Below are 17,791 nucleotides of genomic sequence, written 5' to 3'. Positions count from 1 at the left end.
CAAAATGTCATCGGAAGCAGTTTGTACGGCGTCGGGAGAAAGTGCGGGGGAAAGGGAACAGTTGATGCGGCAATGCTCTGGGGTGCTGGAATAGTCGACTTCGTTCACCGAATTCAATGGCAATTGTGGGCGCAGACTGGTTCGATGACGATTATGCTTATTCAGAGAAAAAGGCCATTATGGTATTATTAGAGAGAGATGTATATATTGGTCTCCGGCAGTTGTAAGAGGGAGAGAGTTTCGTACGGGATACTACTACCACTAATGCTGAAGGGAGCTTTAGCGGTCGCTTGTCTCGTCTCCTCTCTCTCGACCCTCTTCCTCTCTTCCCTCCTTCATCGTCACTGTCAACCAACTCAACCCTCTCCAATATCTTCCCTTCCACTTCGCTATCGGCTGCTCTCCCCTTTCCTTAGTTTTTCTTTTCCTTCCCTTTTTCATTCATTATCGAACGTAACGACTATTCGTTGCACTTTATCTAGTCCCAACTCAAGTTCGTTTGACTTACGTCTCAGTCAAATCACTAACAAAATCTTTGCTTCCATACTCAAGCAACTGTTTTCTATATTCTCAGGCGGACTGCTTGTTAGCTTTTTCTCTTTCCGAGGCTTTCTTCTCATTTTGTAATATACATTCAATATGGCTGAGCCAGGGGATGTAGAGGAAGATCTTTTTGCTGACCTGTAAGACTCTTGTTCGCACATAATTTTCGAAGCGTTTTCTGACTCCTTTCTTCCTAGGTATGATGCGGATGAGAATACGAACCAGACGTCTTCAGCTCCCAAGATTTCCGACTCCACAGTGTCGCCCGCGCCTGCCCAAGCAACGACTTCCCCTGCGACACAAACTGCGGAGAATTTCAAGTCAGAGCCGGAAGACGCTCATACCGCGGATTCCTACGCGTATTCGTATGAAGGACATCAAAGAAATGGCTCGGGCATGTATGATACGAATCATACCACCAGTGTTACTGCCGCTCCCACGACCGAACAAGAGCCTCAGGGCACCGGAATCAAGGAAGATGGGTAAGTAATTCTCTGTTTCTCACTTTGTACAACCTTGGATTTTCCCCCTTTATTTTCCTCTCTATTGTTCTACACCACTGCGTCGAAGACCAAACGTATCGTCTACTGGAGGAAGTGAGTGGGCACAGTGAGCACATTCAGCGCTCGCAGTTGCCCGGCCGTTCTGGTGCATTCGCTCTCACAACGACTCGCGTCGCACTAGGCTGTCACGCACTAGTACTAGTCGCTGCGCAAGATACTTCTCCAATTCAATGGGTTGGATCAGGCGATCCTGTGGGGTGGGAGACGCTTATCAAACTGTGTCGGCGTGGTGAGAGAGACGAACGATGACAATTCTCTGAACGTTATCGGATTAGCCTCAAACTTGGCGGTTCTCATCTGTCGGAAGGGGACGAAGCATCAGTCGTCTCTGGGCAGAGACAAAGATATCATTCGGTTGCGTCAGATTTAGCTATAAAGGGCGGTCTGATGAGTTCATGGTTATCTCCGAGACCAGGCTCGAGGGAGAAATGTATGGTCGAATTCAACGTCGACATGAAGTTTACAGAGAGAAAGATATCACACACACTACGAGACCTTATTGCGAGCGACTACTAGTACAGACGCTATCAGATAGCTTCTTGTCGATATATCTTGATAGAGCAGAGCAAGGAATAGAAGCCTTGGCTGTCTGGTGGATCACTATCGAACAGTTTACTACCTAGCTTCGACCCTATTAGACAGACAGTCGGAGGGTCATTGGTCAGACAGAAAAAAGAAGAGATTCAGTTGTCTATATTCCGCCTCTCGCGCTTCAATCCGTGGTCCTTCTATCACCATCACGACTCATGCCACTCGGCCTTGGAGCATATTCCTTTTGCTCTCCTCCCGCTGGATTATCCGTAAACCAGTGGATGTCGACGACTAGAGATGCCTGCTTTTCACCCTGAGCAGTTCTGTCCAACGGCAGTCACAGTCAATGTATGCAATGACATGAAGGATTCCCGAGCTGGTTGTGAGACAAGTCTGCGCACTTGTTCGCGTTACCGGACCACACCAGTACAATGCAACCCGCTTGCTGTTGCAACTCATTTTCGAATCCCTGCATATATTCAATCACATAGCTACTGGTGCTCAAGGGAGCGCTACGGTATCTGCGTTAGAATATCAAGGATAGCAGCTCTGTGCACTGCGTTTGCAGACAATAACAATGCCAGTCGGCCTACCATCAAACGAGTCCTTGATCACGATTGTTCTGGGATCCTGTCCTGCTTTGTTTTATCGGGTCTTCGTTTCTTGCGCTCATTTGTTCATTTGAATTCATCAGCTTTGACAGTGCTTTGTTTCTGTTTAGATGGATGCATTTACTGATGATCTGGTTGATTAGGAAGATGTTCATCGGTGGTTTGAACTGGGAGACAACAGACCGTACGTGGAGTCTTAATATTATTGCAGCTTACTCAAGTCTCTGACAGCAATCTGACATAATGAATAGAGTCTCTGAAGGACTACTTCTCCCAGTTTGGTGAGGTCCAAGAGTGTACTGTCATGCGGGACAGCGCTACTGGTCGCTCTAGGGGCTTTGGCTTCTTGACCTTCAAGGATCCAAAGACAGTCAACACAGTGATGGTCAAAGAGCACTACCTGGATGGGAAAATTGTAAGACGCATATTTTGTCTATTCTGCCGCATGCACCAAAAGTGATCAAAACGGATCGACCGTATGCTAACGCGCTGGCAGATTGACCCTAAGCGTGCAATCCCCCGTGACGAACAGGAGAAGACCAGTAAGATTTTTGTTGGTGGTGTGAGCCAAGAGGCAACGGAGCAGGAGTTCAAGGAGTTCTTTACGCAATTCGGCCGTGTTATTGATGCTACCCTGATGATTGACAAAGACACCGGACGTCCTCGCGGGTTCGGCTTTGTGACATTCGACAGTGAAGCTGCTGTCGAGGCTGCTCTGTCCCGTCCCTTGGCCATTTGTGGGAAGCCGATCGAAGTCAAGAAGGCTCAGCCAAGAGGCAATTTACGCGACGAGGAAGATCGCAGGAACCGGCGCGGCAGAGATTTCCGCGATGGAGGTCATGGTGGCGTCGATGGGTCTCAGCAGCAACAAGGAATGCAAGGGCAGGCTGGTATGCCTGCAGGCTTGACACCACAGATGATGGCACAGTATTGGCAACGTATGCAGCAATATTTCGCCTTGATGCAGCAGCAGATGGCGGTTGCCGCCGCTCAGGGGCAAGGAATGGGAGCCATGGGCATGGGAGCAATGAACCCGGCCATGATGCAGCAGATGCAACAGATGCAGAAAATGCAGCAGATGCAGATGGCCAACAATCAGCAGCAGCAACCGCAGCAGCAAGGCAGCTTGAGCCCTCCCTCGCAAAGCCCGACCCCGCAGATGCAGAACATGATGAACCCTGCAATGATGCAACAGATGCAGAACCAGGTTCAAGGAAACAACATGGGAGCTATGCAGGGCCAGATGGGCAACAACGCTGGGAACATGAACATGGGCGCAAACTACCCGGGCGCTCGGGGCGGACCAGGCTATAACGCTCAAGAGCAGCTCGCATTCGAGCAGCAGAAATATGAGCAGCAGCAGCAACAACGTCGGGTCCTGGAGTCCCGGGCATTCTCGCCATATCAACAGGGCGGCCCGACATCGTGGGAGGGCATGTACGATGAGGTCCCCCAGCCCAATATCCCCACTGGTCCTCAAGGCATGAACCGAGCAGGCAGCATTGGACGCGGTACGTATTCTTTTTCTCTCGTTACATGCATTACTCCCGTCAACGAACGTTTGTATCCGTTACATATAGCTAACTTCAAGCTTCAGGAACAACCCCACAGCCCACTCCGAGCGCCGCGCCTGCCAACGCCCCAACGGGCCCTAAAAATGCAGGAAAGCCCGGTGCGAACTATCGTGGCGGAGGCCGCGGAGGCCATCGGGGTTTCCATCCTTACTCTCGTGGATAGGGTTGGAGCTCGGGATCATTGTCGATTCTTACTTGCCCTCTCGCCTTCTTTTCTGTTTCATCTCTCTTATATCTAGCTTCAATTCTTCGTGGTGCTTCTTTTCCGTTTGTTTCGTATTTCCCTGTCTTCGCCTAAAAACAGGTTCGATCCAATCATGGATATTTGCTCGGTTTCTCCTCTGATCTGCGTACCGCAGAGTGAAAATTTGTTCTGATTTCGTGCTCTTCATCTCACGGGTCTCTGGTCGATTTAGTGACAGTCTTTCCCGCGCAATCCAAGTCATCGTCTGCTTTTCTACCTCAGAGCAAACAAGGGTGATTGCAAAAGGGACAAAACGAGAGGACGGTGTTACTACATGTTATTTAGAGGCATTACAGTCAGTGTTTATGATCGGTCTCCGTTTCTACTTCAGATGTATTCTAAAAGGCCACTGAGCCCAAACTGCGCTATATGCTTTTGTACGCTGGTCTCGCCGTATCTCGATAACTGCAGTGACGGACTCTGGAACGTACAATAAATAGGGTTGATATATACATAAAGGCATATACCAGGGGATGTGTTTCTACTTGAGACGTACAACTTTTGATCTCCAAGATCGCTGCCTCTAGACAAAAAAGTATAGCCAAAAATAAATCACAAGAAGCAAGAATGATAATTTAAGGCAATACTGCGGGCTGGCTATGATGAGACAAATGATTGGCACAGGCGAAGGATAGGTATGGATAGGAAGCAAGAAATGGCAGAAGACGGTAGCAACATAGTTACCTTCCATATGCTCCAAATGCGCTAAGATTCATGGCGAAGAAGCAAGGAGAAGGGCAGAAAGAAATTCTGGAAGAATGTGCTGTCTATGCTCCAACAGAAGGCTTTGAAGGGAAGTCAAAGTAACATGAGGTAATATGAACAAATATTCAAACAAAGTGGTATCATAAATCCGATCAGATTTGGAAATCTAGTAAGCAAAGCCATAACCCGGGGCAGTGGCATGGTGTCGCTCAGGGGAGCCACGGCTGTCCCTGCTTCGATGACTTTCACGGCTCAAGCTTCGGCCATGTTGATCATTCAGATGGTAGGCAGGCTCTACTAGACGATCTGTGCTCCCCATCCGGCCGTGTTGTGGCTGCGGAACTTGCTGATCCCTATAGGGTTCGTAAGGGCCGGTGAAATTGAACTTGCTCATCTCTGCATAGTCTTTCCGAGGCGGGTTGTCCATGAGAAGGGATTCTCGAGCGTCCAGAGGAGTAAGATCGTCCATATCACGGTTGAGTTTTTCTAAACGACACGTCAGTTATCCGACGAGAGGAAACGAATTGCGTACGATTAACTTACCAGCTTCTCTCTGCCGCTTAGCATGAGGGTTCTCACGGACACACAGGATGATGGCATTGACGGCAATGAGAATCGCCAGAATGCCGGTAAGGCCAGACTGCAGTCCGATGAGGACGATACCGGTTACGGTCTTGGTCGTCTGCGAAAGGCCAAGCTCCTCAACAAATACCAGGACACAAACAACCGACAAGACACGAACGACTTGAATCGTTATGTTGATCCACTGGGAGGACTTGGCAACATATGGGCGATTCCACAGCAGGAGACCCAGCATAAGAGCTTCGACTATCAGCTGACCTGCAGACTGAACAAGACCATGGCCATTCGCCCCGGCAATGACACAGCCTTTGGCGAACATGTAGACAATGGCGGGGATGAAAAGCCACCAGTAGTCTTTTTTGTAACTGTCGTAAAAGAGGCTGTATTTGCGCCAGGTCTCTCTGTCCTCGTACAGTGCCGACGTATCACCTTCGGTCTTTTTGTATTTTCGAGCCAGATGCATAATACGGAGTCCGAAAAACATTAGCACACCGGTGAAGACGGCAAGCGTGACGGCTGCAAGCACCTTTGCAGCCCACGAGTCCCCGGTAGTCAGTTGATAGATGCAATACAGCACCCACATGCCGTACAAGATGAGGATCAAGTTGGTAATTGTTCTAGCCAGAAGACCCCAATAATCTTTGCGGAAGTCTTTGAGCTTGTCCGGGAACGATCCGTAGAGAGCCCAGAGTTCGAGGATGACTTTTAGAAGCAGGATACCCACAGCGATGGCGGCGACGACGATGGCAAAAATCAACAGGACTGTCATGAATGTGTTCGCCTGGGGAATGGTGAGTTGCTCCGCGTAGGCCTCGATGCCAGAAACGGCCTTGTGGAAAGTACTCTCATCGCCGTCAGTCGAATTGCTCGACGTAGTGTCGCTACTGAAGGAACCTGAGAGATCCCTGGTTGCCAGATCGACAGCGCCCACTATCAGATTCAGTCCGCGCTTGACTTTCGAGGTTGTATTCGCCGAGGCACCGTCCGAGTACGTCAAAGTAGCATTGCGAAGAAACTCATAGCTGTTTTGGGTGAGATTGCCACCGGTGGCTGCTCTGAAGTTGTCGATAGCCGTTTGCATGTCACCCCACGGAATCAAGCCGGTACTGAAGGCAAAGTTCTTGGTGAAGCTGCGATAGATGGACGGATAGCTGACACTGAGCATGCCATTGGTAGCCATGCTATGAAACCAACCCATCACGTCGCCGAAACTGGGACTAGACGAACTCGCTCCCGGGTGGCCAGCCGTGCCCAGGGCAGACAGTCCGCTCAAAGCCAGTGCAGCGCCTGCCACGCCTGCCGCGGCATAGGTGACACCGTGGACTTGCATGGTCTTGCCGTTGGACAGCCCAGACTGAATACAAGCAACCTCCGTCCCATCGTCCTTGGACTTCAGTTCAATTTTGGCGAGACCGTCCAGATCGGGGATCTGGAAGGCAATTGAAGGGATCTGGCTGGCGTACTCTTCCGGGATCTGCTGCGTTCCATGGGCTTTAAATGTGCCTGCGGGGACTGTGCATATATTAGTGGATACTGATTAACGGCCTCCGCAGAAGGGTGATACGTACCAGGACAGAGTTGCGCGACGTAATTCTCGGAGCTGCAAGGATCGAAATCCTTCGAATAGACTTGGTTGCCATATGCAGTCACTGTCAATGATGCAGTAACATTTTGCACTCTCTTGCTTGTCCCGTCAATGTTGAAAACGACCTCTCTCGTGGAGCGAGTGTAGGTTACTGATAGCTCCCTGACTTCAACGTCGGAGCTGGTTAAACAAGTCGATACCTCGTTAGTACTGATTGTGTCTGTTGCGAGAGTCCGAGCGACCAAGAAGCTCGATACGAGCAGGGGAAAGTAGAGGATCCGCATCTTCGAGATTTGATAGTGCTGAGTCTCCAGTCGTTCAAATGGGCTAGAAGAACATCAATGTGAGGTGGGCTCAACGCTTCGATACGGATTATCTTTTGCAACCAAAACGATCGATGGGTATTAGTCCGATCCGCGCGGGACTGGAGGTAAAAGAGCAAGGACGTATAGCTCTGCTAATGCCGAAACGGTTGAGGTGCAACTGCGCTAGTTGGTCGGATCAGAACGTACAACAGGGTCAACCTGTCTCGAATGGTTTATCTCAAAACAGACAAGTGCTCTGCTAAATGGTGCCGGCAATGAATGTCACTGACGAATGCAGAAAGAGAGGTCGCCAAGGAGCGACATGTAAGTTGGTGATTCCTTTAGAAGATCAGAAAGTCCCCATGCGCCTCCGACAAGCAGTGAATTCTCCCACACTCTACGCTTGGAATCACTCTTTCTCTCTTTGTTCCTCAAGGCCAGTTGGGAAAAGCAAAGAGAGAAAAGTGGACTCCGTAAAAGTCGAGAATGCGAGACGAAATACTTGAGAGAGAAGGACAAGTCAATGGGCAATAGGAGACGACAATACTCAGGAGACACGGAGGAAAGAAAGAAAATTCAAAAGCGAGTGTGTATTTGTGTGGTTGTCGTGTATGAGTGAGAGAGAGAGTGCTGATGATTATTGATTATTGCTGAGCAATAACAAGACTACTGCCTCAAGGTTGGCATGCAGAATGAATGTCAATTAAAGAAAGAGTGAAGTGTCCCAAGACAGGAGAACATAGAAAAATAACAGACAGAGATTAGCAAAGCTTCGAGATGGGGCTAGACAGCTTCATGGGCCATCCTGAGAGAGAAAAGGTCGGACTTGGGGGACGGGATGCACAGAGTAGTACGGAGTACTCCGTTCAGGCCTATGGGTTATTCCAGAACAATACTAGACTAGTACTCTTCGTAGGTAGTCTAATTATATTCATTATTACCTCTTAGAGAGTATTTATTCTCTGCCAAAATTATCGACGCAGACGACCCATAAGGACCACCAGATCTTCCCACCTCCCATTGACTAACAGACAGAATAGTATTCCATCTCTCCATTGGGCGTCTACAGGTACGTATCAGTGTGGCCAGTTAGAGGGTATAAGTTTTACCGTATCTGCTATCTATTGGCTTGGGTGGGATTTATTTGCTGTGGGAGGACGCAGATATGGGCCTGTAAGATACCAGGGAGGTCATCGGCTGGTTCGAGGCTCTGACAACTCTGCCCCTGAGTGTTTCATAGTGTGTTGTAAAAGCACTGTTCATTGGTTTAGTGTCTTCTTCGATGTGGGTCGTGATTCCTGAATGACGCCACTTGGAGCTATCCTTCTTAGTCTAGACTCTAGTCTAGGCAGGTACAGAGTTGGATATTTACAGATACTGAGTGCATGGCATTCCAAGCGTCTGACTGCTATTTTAATCCCAGGTTCAGTACGGAGTAAGGTGCTACCTAATAAACAATAATAATGGTACCCTGGACCAAGGGCCGGGATTCCCCTCTGCTAAGGTTAAATAGGTAACCATGGATTGTCATCATCAGGTAGGTACTTATGTAACTTAGCTGCTGTCAAGCGATGGACGATATGAGGATGGTCCTACTAGGCTTATAAACCTTGCTTAAGAGTCAGGTACCGTTTGGTAACTGTCCAAGGCAAGCATCACTATCCTGTACTGATAGTTGCAAAAATAGTCGTCTACTCCGTAACCGATAATATTTTACTGGGCTAAACAGCTCCACTGCAAGTCCGCCACGCCACAGGCGACTGAGTACGTAGTGTCATACCTAGACCATAGGATAGCAGCAGCGCGCCGCAGCTATGCAAATTAACCTCCCCGCTCTATCGAGATACTCCGTACAGACTGCAGTACTACCTACTTTAGGACTTGGTACTTACCCGTGGCATCTATGTGTGTGTGGTGCATAGCATGTGTGCACATATGTTGCCTTTCTATTCCCAATACCTTTTTATTCAGGGCTGGCACAATGCGGATCACTCTTGACCAGACGAAAAATCAATGCGTCAATTTCCCCTCTAGAAACCCCAATAATCCCAGAATCTCACCAAAGCGGTACTCAATTCTTGGGACTCCAATCCAAATCAGGTAAGAATCTGCATGACCTATATAAAGTCGAGCGGCACGTGTCGTGATGCGCAGATTCGTCCAGAAACCAAAACATATCTCGGAGAGCTGAAATCGAAGTTCTTCTACCTTTGAATTTATGGTCTGGTGGTTGCGGCCTGGAAACCAGGCGGGAGATGATATATATATATGAGTCTACTAAGTATGAGACAGATATGCCCCTATGTAAGACCTCACCAAGCTCATGGGTCATTGAGATTGCGGCAGAGAAATGGAGTACCTCAGCTTTTAATAAGAGTGGACACTTACGGGATCTTTCAAGTCCTTTCATCTTTTACCCTGTAACTATCCATTGGCAAATCGAACATTGGCATAACTCACATTCCTTTTAAGTGAATGTCCTTCGCCTCCTTTGGCAATTGACAATACCAGGTGTGCCTTCTACCTGCTCTTATGTCTTCCCAGTCCGTCCGAGTCTTGCTTCCTATGCGCACTGTTCATCCCATAAACCAGTGTGTTGCCCTTCCAGTTGAGTAATGTTTGGAAGTGACGTAGTTGGCACTATACGAGCCCAGTACTCCCATGGAATGATTTCTCGTGCTCGATTCACAAACATTATGCTAAACCATAGATTGCTTCTCTTATAGAGCGATACGATCTTTCTGCTCCACTGGCCGTGCATAAGTATATGCGAACATTGACGCTAGTCCGCCACATCATTTTGCTGGTGGTGGAAAGAACCGATTAGGTTCGACGCCCTATAAGGGGGCCGAAGTGAGAGAAGGAAACGGAAAAGAAAAGAAAAAGCAGATTATGAAGCACCCCACTTCAATCAATTTGAGACTTAATGGTTGATTGTCGACCCGTCTGAGTGGTCCTGGTGGCCGAAGCACAGGGAATGTTGGGCTGGATCAGAGAAACATGCGAATTGTTGACGGTGTGAAGACTTGGTACTAAATAGAGAAGTATTGCAAGTGAGCTTCCATCCCATCAATCACTTATCCACGACTATCGCAGATTCAGCAGGCCGACAAATGCAACTACCTCATCTCAGCCCATGGGAAAGATGAAAAGCATGTCGCAGAATAAGACATTCGGCCGTCTCATGGCTATGGTAAGTGATCCACCTTGGGACCACAGATAACACGAGGCACTTCCCATGTAGAGTCTTCGATATTCCCATGCATTGTATGATTGCACAGAGAATGGGGAGTGTTGCGTTCCTACCAAAGGATAGCAATAACGAAAAATATCACTTTCGACCAGCTGATTTCTCCTGTCTCTCACGCATAGCAGCTCTTGCACTCCGGCTACCGCCCAATTTAGGACCTCTTGGGACCTCGGGCTTCGCTGCAGTCTTTGTATTCTTCGTTCGTGTCACGCGGCGACGAGACTGAATGGCATCGAGGAACTCCCTTCGAAATTGCTCCGCAACCCTGTCATCAGCCGCCTGATCGTCTAGCAGGGCTTCCTCTTCAGGTTCATCATAAACATCCACTAAAATGGATGAACACATTAGCAACGGGCCGCCAACCCAAAGAGACTTTGAAGTTCGAGTACATGAGACATACATTTGCTTTCACGCAGGACCTCTTCCACCAGCCTGTCCCTTTCGATATCCTCGTTGTTTCGCCGTCTCCGATTGCGCCACGGCCTGCCATCCTTTCCTGACGCAGCGATATTGGAAGTAGAGTCTTCGTGGGCTGGCGATGCATCACGATCATCTCCGACAAGTCTCCTCGTCGCAGCTTCTGTCCGAGCGATGTTCTGTAGTTTTGCTTCTTGCCCAAGATCAATCTCGTGCAGTTTACCCAGAGATGCTGGCTCGCGCTGCAAAGCCACAGTTGTCGAAAGACCATCGGAGCTTGCCTGGCTAGTTGTAGAAATGCTCAAGTCAGTTGTATTGGCGGGCATCTGCTGGCTACGTCGTTTAGCCATTTCAGTCTCTATATAAGCCATCCTTATCTTGTTAGTCTCTATCACAGGCAGCGAACGGTAAAATAATATGCGGAATCGTACATATGCTTGTCAACATCGACTGTTTGGCCGGTGTATGCAGTAAACCGATCGCACATAGCTCGTATCTTCTCATTCTCGAGATCTTCAGCTGTTACTGTCGTCACCGCAGCTTGATTGCCTGTTTTATCCGTGCCTTGTCGAGAGGTGTTGGAGAACTCAATGCCACCTTTGCGAGCTCGCTGAAGACGTCGTAAACGGGCAAGATCTGTCGACGAAACTGTATCGTTTGACTGCGAAGGAGGTTGAGATGCAGATGAATCGTTATCATGAATGCTGTTCGCATTTGCGACGTGCGCTTCTTCTTGTGAATCCTCAGGCTCGAACTGCCGGCGTCGCAAGAACTTCCTTCTCTTGACCGGCCGAAACATCGCTTCAGTATTCGGAATGACGTCTGTATCCATGCTGCCCAGATAATAGTGTGTGTGTAACCGAGTATAAAATGGTAGTGGCGGAGAGTGGACGATTTAAAAGATCGAAGAACGTCAGACTAGCTTAGATTGGCCACCCCGTGATGATGCAGCAAACGAAGCTGTCTGTGGTTGGTCTCCGCTGTTCGCGCCCGCACGCAGCCTTAAGGATTTCCGCCGCCGCCGCGCCGCAACAATAAGACCTGACAGTCACATTTTACGTACCTACACAACCTGTCGATCTTGAGCTGGAACTGCCTTACAAGGAAGGCCTGGCAATATATATTCGTGGTTTCATCAGTTTCAGCATTGATACTTGGCAGCAAAAGAAGCAGGACGCAGTCCGCCTCGACCTCTAAGCAGGCTGTACCCCTTCGATTACCAAAATGAACCCCTCAGTTCCACCATCGACTGCCGAATACGGTGGAGGTATGTTGGACCTTGTCGGCTATATCTAAAGCGATGGATGCTGATTGCGATATGCGTACAAGATGAGATATCGGCCATTGTTCTTGACCCAGGATTTTCAACAACGCGCGCAGGGTTTGCCGGTGAAGATACGCCGAAATCAGTGATCCCGACATACTATGGAAAGTACACCTACGAGGCGCAAGAGAAACTTATCTTTGGCGATGACATCTTTGTCACCCCCCGCCCCGGATTGTCAATTCATAACCCGATGGGGAGGGACGGCGTTGTGGAGGACTGGGACATGGCGGAGAAAGTGTGGGAGTACTCTTTTACGTCGCGCTTGACTGGACCAAAGGCTGGAAATCCTTTTCAGAACGGCCTGAACGATGTCCCCAATGGCGAACTGCCTTCGGAAATGGAAGGTGTGGAAACCGAGGAGAAGCCTCTTGCGGATAGCCCCCTCCTCATGACTGAGTGCGGTTGGAATCCTACGAAAGCGCGCGAGAAGACCGTTGAAATCGCTATGGAGAAGTGGGGGACGCCAGCATTTTACCTGGCCAGAAATGGTGTGCTTGCAGCGTATGTTTTCTTCATTCTATACGCTCATTCCCTTAGCTGATCGTTGTGCTTACGTCGCTCCTAGCTTCGCTGCCGGTAAGGCTTCTGCTTTGGTCGTTGACGTTGGCGCCTCGAACATTTCCGTAACTCCGGTCCACGATGGAATGATACTGAAACGCGGTGTTCAACACTCTCCCCTGGGGGGCGACTACATTTCATCGCAACTCCGCGCCCTGTTCAAGACCAACTCACCACAACCGATCACTATCACGCCCCACTACCTCATCGCCTCTAAGACAGCCGTCGATGCTGGACAGCCCGCGCAAGCGAAGTACAAGACATTTCCATCTGATAAGGCACCGGATGCGTCCTACCGCACTCTCATGGAAGAACGAACGTTGTCTGAGTTCAAGGAGTGTGTTGTGCAGGTGTGGCCCGGACCCAACAAACTCTCCGCTACCGGTCCGAACGGCGTCTCCAACGAGGAGGTTGCGAAGAGTAGCCCCGGAAGACCTTTTGAGTTCCCTGATGGCTATAATCAAGTGTTCGGGATCGACCGGTACAGGGTGGTTGAGTCGTTGTTTGACGCCAAAGCGGCCATTCCAGACCCTGAGTCGGTGTTCCCAGCTCCAACGCAAGCGCAGACTGTGCCGGAACTTATCAAGGCCGCGCTGAATGGCGTTGATGTCGATGTCCGCCCCCACCTCCTGGCGAATGTCGTCGTCACAGGCGCATCGAGCTTGCTCTATGGCTTCACCGATCGCTTGAACCAGGAGCTTATGCAGAGTTATCCTGGACCCAGAGTGAGGATCTCTGCGTCCGGTAACACGGCGGAGCGGAAGTTTGGTTCGTGGGTTGGAGGCAGCATCCTTGCCAGTCTGGGGACCTTCCATCAAATGTGGATTTCAAAGAAGGAATACGATGAGCATGGCCCCAATATTGTCGAGAAACGCTGCAAGTAACTCAAACGTCGCGCTGTTGAACCTGTAACTCGACCTCTTTTTTTCTTTCCCCCTGCTCTGCTCGACTTATGTGTATTAGGACACTTTATCCTCGATCGTGGTAAAAGTCCGTTCGGTTTGTTCGGTTCTAGTGGCGTTTTACGTGCTATCAAACTACTATTGAAAGACAGCTTCAGTCTCCCTCTTCCTTCTTTTTCATTACCTCACTACCTGTCTTCTAAATAGTGCTTGGGTTTCTGGAATCTTTGAGCTATGCAACGCAAGGGAAGAACCCATTGCGACTCAGTCCCTTTTCACCTTATCATTGTATAAGTATCTTTTGCGTCTTCAATTCATAGCGTCGTCCAAATCTCAGACCATATATGGATTGACAACTACTTGAGCTGAGGCCTGTCTGTTCCACAAATTTGGCCAGTTCGTTGCTGCGATTGATGACGTCTACCGCAAATGTAAAAAGGCAAGTCTCAGCTCTCGACCACCTGCCCAGAGGCAAAGTTGAATCTAATAGACGCGACCCCTTTGCCTATTAGCAATCCTACCACCAGGCTTATCGTGCTGGAAGCCACGCTCGCGCTTGCTTTCGGGTACCACGGAGCGCTGGAAACGTTTTGTTAGTCTAAGCCAGTTAGTGGGCATTCCTGTGCCAGGGGGGCACACCACTACTAGTAGTTGGCAACGGCAACCCCTGCACAGCGAGCTTATCTTTCCTGTTCAAGTTTCGGGAACCTCCTTCTCCTTGTCTTATCTTCTACACCGAGGAGTGGATGTACGTCAGGACTCCCAGTGCAGTTCATGGCCCTTGATCATTGATTTCGATGATGACCAAGGCCAGCAAATCCCGAACCTAGTCCGAAGCACACATCCCAGAACGTGCTGGAGTTCCATTAACAACAGAACATATTGTGGGCATCATCCGGACGCAGATGGAACACGAGGAAATCTCTCAAGAATCTGCAAACATTAGCTTCACATTCGGATGATACTAAACAGCGGCGGCGGTGCTCACCGTGGGTGGTGCCGGAAGGGCCGTTATTATTGATTGACCATCTCCGGCCGAATCTTCCCTCGTCTCATCGCCATAGTAATGTTCTTCCTCTGATTCTTGAATCAGGCTTGTATGTACGGAGAGGACATGAATCCTAGGAGCAACGTTCCGTCTTGGCTTTAACGAATATGTGTTCAGTGCTTCGGTTCCTTCCTGCAGCCAGGCCATTTGTTGCTCTAAGTCCTTTTCAAAGAAGGTCGTCCGCGAGCCAGGAATATCAGAGGTATCAGCAGCCCTTGCACGGAACACGCTCGATGGACCCTCTTTTTTCCTTTGGGACACCGAGCGGGAAATCTTCTTCTCTCTGTTCGCTGCACTCTCCCAAGCCTCGACTACTCTGTCCGACTTGAAGAAGTGCAACAGCTGATTTTTCATGGTGTCCGGCCTGACCAAGCGCCCGGACTTGGAAGAACGGTTTGGCTGAAGCGGGACTGGTGTCTTCGTCGTGTTCTTGTCATTATCTTTATTATTGTGCTTCAGGCTTTGAGGTCGTTCCAGAAAAGTGCTTTGAGATTTGATTGATCTGGAAGGGGCTGTGGCGGGTCGGTTGCTCGGCGACCCTTCGACATCTCCACTCGCGTTCTGCTTTATCGCAAGTCCAGCCCTGGAAAATCTTCTAGTGAGGCTTCTCTGTATCCTAGGAAGAAAAGTGGTAGAACCCCGATGTTCAGGGGCACCGTGAACGGATTTGGCGCGGCCTCGGCCCTCAGCTTCGGACGAAAACTCCCCGGAATCTTTGGCAGCTCGGAGGTTCGGAACGCTCTTCTGTGACATTCGGTGGCCATGCGTCTGCCTGGATACGGGGCGCGGATCGACTGCTCCCAAAGTATCTGGGTCAGAAGGTAGTGGCTTCTCTGAGACGGAGGAGCGGGATTCGCGGATGGATAGAGCTTTCCCAAAGAAACGCTTCTTTGATGATCTGTGGTGGAAAGCTCCGTTGGGATTCTGAAGCAGCGGCACCTAGCACGAACATCAACATTCCGCCCCTACTGAGATTCATGAGGAAAATGCATTGCGGGATACCAACCACATCTTTCCTGCTTGCAACCCCTATGCGCCGTTGCATCTCGGTGATGGCCAAACCGAGCTGTGCAAGAGCTGACTCAAGGGCCATTCCCTTTCTGCTAAGTTTAGACAGCGCCGTGTTCCAGCCTTCCGTATTCGCAAGCATAGCGTTATAGAGAGCGACCAAGTCACCGGGGAGGGGCCTATTTTCTTTCGCGGATTGCCCGATATAACGCCACAAAGCACCGATTGCTTCTCTTCCTTTCTGGATGTCTTTGAGGGAGTCTTTCACTGCCATGGTAAATCGCTCAACTGCATGTTCGATCTGCTCATTGTATTCAATCATAGTGAGGCGAAAGTTGCGATCCTGCAACATTTCATCAAAAACATCCAAATTCTGGAGGGGCAGGCTGAGATACTGGATTCTTGTGCGGACGTCAACCTGGATGATGAAGTAGTCCTCTGTGTTTCTCTCAATGAACCCGTCAAGCTCATCCACATGACGCTGGAGGATCTTCAAAACTTCTAGTTTGGATTTCGCCAATCCTTTGGCCAGCAAATGCACTCCAAACGAAATCTGAGAGATCAACTTCCACAGAGGATGATATCTGTGACCTATTAGCTTGTTGATCGACATTAAGGATAGTACTCTTGATCTGGTTATATAGAACTTCACTTGCCTTTCGCCAGCTCGTTGGCGCCATTTTCTCCCACAAAGTCGTTCATACTCGGCATTTTCGAGCAACTCTTTTCTCCGAGACTGGGCGTCAAGATGGACAATCCATTGGGTGTCTTTTTTCTGGGTTGCTTCAGAGATTGATTCTTCGAACGGGCCCTGCAACTGTGGAATAGGGTGAACAGGCGATCTTTTACATGGCTTCTTTTCGCTCTGTGTAGGATCGTCGTCTTGTTCGGCAGCCGGCGTAGTTGCTTGTAGCTCTCGGTTTTCGGGTGGAGACGCCATCAATACTGAGGCGGAGTCTTTCACAAGTCATCCAAACTGGGATTAACACTGCAGGCAGATTCTGAGAGCCTTAGAATTCTGTCCTTCTTAGTCTTTAGTGATGAAGATACGATGCAAGTCGTGCTCCCACTCAACTACGCTAAACAGAACTGGCAGCGTAACGGGTTGTCTTTTTGAGGAGTGTTAAGCCAAGTAAAGAGCGAGCGGTTCAAATCCATTAGGTATTGACGTGATGCGTGCTGATCTTTTCACTGAATTGAACGATGGTACAGGATCATGCAGGAGAGATCGAAGGGAGTGAGTGTGTCTTTTCAACTTAAACCCCATAGAACAGGACAAGCAGAGCAAACGAAATGCTCTGTGGAAAGGCCAATTGAATGAACCTGTTGAAGTGAGTAACTACGGCCTTGGATAGACTTATCTAGATAAGTGGACTGACTGTCTGTGGGAACATTATTATTACGGAGCCACCTCAGGGACAATAATAAATTTAATTGTGTTGTCAGCCAGACTAACATACGTAATTTGAGAGCCGGTGGGACAAGGACTAATTGGAAGGATTATTAGAAGGATTGGGGATAATCATACAGGGAGGCTCCGTGCGTAATAATAGTAATATTAATGTTTTAATATACCGACGATGGCGAAGACCCAAAAGTCCAGAACTTTCAGAAAGTCAGGTAATAATGATAATTAAAACAATGAGAAACCGTGGTTCTGAGCAATAGCAAACGTACCAATCTAAGTATCTATCTATAGAGTACTGAGCTAAGGTTGAAGACCCGGCCCAGATTGCAAAGATAAGGTGGAAGCCAAAGTCAAAAGTTTCAGATTCAGCCTATTATTCAGGGTTTTGAAGGAGGAAATCGTACTCCTTTACGGAGTACTCCGTGGTAGTTCAGCCTGGAAATTATTATTTGTTGTTATATTAACCCAAAAACCTAGGAACAGCCTAAGGACGTTAGTTGATGCTTGAAAAGTCAGGGGCTAGCCATTCATATATTACACATAACAATATCAAGTAGTACCCAATGACAGTCGATTTGAATACAGAATTAGCAAAGAGTACCTACCGAGTGTTCCGTACCTTATCTAGTA

The 17,791-nt window shown here is 49.0% G+C and overlaps 5 protein-coding genes across 5 annotated transcripts; 2 read left to right on the top strand and 3 right to left on the bottom strand.

Annotated features, from left to right (window-relative positions):
• Positions 1 to 639: 639 nt before the first annotated feature.
• On the top strand, positions 640 to 3,985 carry ALT_4286 (putative RNA-binding protein C660.15; the record flags this gene model as incomplete). Its single annotated transcript, XM_033563544.1, has 6 exons — positions 640 to 683; positions 741 to 1,025; positions 2,392 to 2,432; positions 2,500 to 2,663; positions 2,745 to 3,759; positions 3,846 to 3,985. 6 exons carry the CDS (start codon positions 640 to 642, stop codon positions 3,983 to 3,985), a joined length of 1,689 nt encoding a protein of 562 aa, XP_033419435.1.
• A 952-nt stretch (positions 3,986 to 4,937) lies between these two features.
• Positions 4,938 to 7,222, bottom strand: ALT_4285 (transient receptor potential ion channel family protein; the record flags this gene model as incomplete). Its single annotated transcript, XM_033563545.2, has 3 exons — positions 4,938 to 5,257; positions 5,315 to 6,865; positions 6,922 to 7,222. The coding sequence occupies 3 exons, from the start codon at positions 7,220 to 7,222 to the stop codon at positions 4,938 to 4,940; spliced, it is 2,172 nt and encodes a 723-aa protein (XP_033419436.2).
• A 3,352-nt stretch (positions 7,223 to 10,574) lies between these two features.
• Positions 10,575 to 11,742, bottom strand: ALT_4284 (telomere length and silencing 1 family protein; the record flags this gene model as incomplete). Its single annotated transcript, XM_089599720.1, has 3 exons — positions 10,575 to 10,819; positions 10,894 to 11,243; positions 11,342 to 11,742. 3 exons carry the CDS (start codon positions 11,740 to 11,742, stop codon positions 10,575 to 10,577), a joined length of 996 nt encoding a protein of 331 aa, XP_089456058.1.
• Positions 11,743 to 12,134: 392 nt separating this feature from the next.
• ALT_4283 (actin family protein) lies at positions 12,135 to 13,679 on the top strand (the record flags this gene model as incomplete). The annotated part of the gene is made up of 3 exons (XM_033563547.1): positions 12,135 to 12,177; positions 12,240 to 12,738; positions 12,803 to 13,679. 3 exons carry the CDS (start codon positions 12,135 to 12,137, stop codon positions 13,677 to 13,679), a joined length of 1,419 nt encoding a protein of 472 aa, XP_033419438.1.
• A 982-nt stretch (positions 13,680 to 14,661) lies between these two features.
• ALT_4282 (uncharacterized protein) lies at positions 14,662 to 16,693 on the bottom strand (the record flags this gene model as incomplete). Its single annotated transcript, XM_033563548.2, has 3 exons — positions 14,662 to 15,684; positions 15,752 to 16,337; positions 16,458 to 16,693. 3 exons carry the CDS (start codon positions 16,691 to 16,693, stop codon positions 14,662 to 14,664), a joined length of 1,845 nt encoding a protein of 614 aa, XP_033419439.2.
• Positions 16,694 to 17,791: the final 1,098 nt, after the last annotated feature.

Source organism: Aspergillus lentulus, assembly GCF_001445615.1.
Source record: "Aspergillus lentulus DNA, contig: Alt08, strain: IFM 54703, whole genome shotgun sequence".
NCBI lineage: Eukaryota > Fungi > Ascomycota > Eurotiomycetes > Eurotiales > Aspergillaceae > Aspergillus > Aspergillus lentulus.
This window is presented reverse-complemented; position numbering and strand designations above follow the sequence as displayed.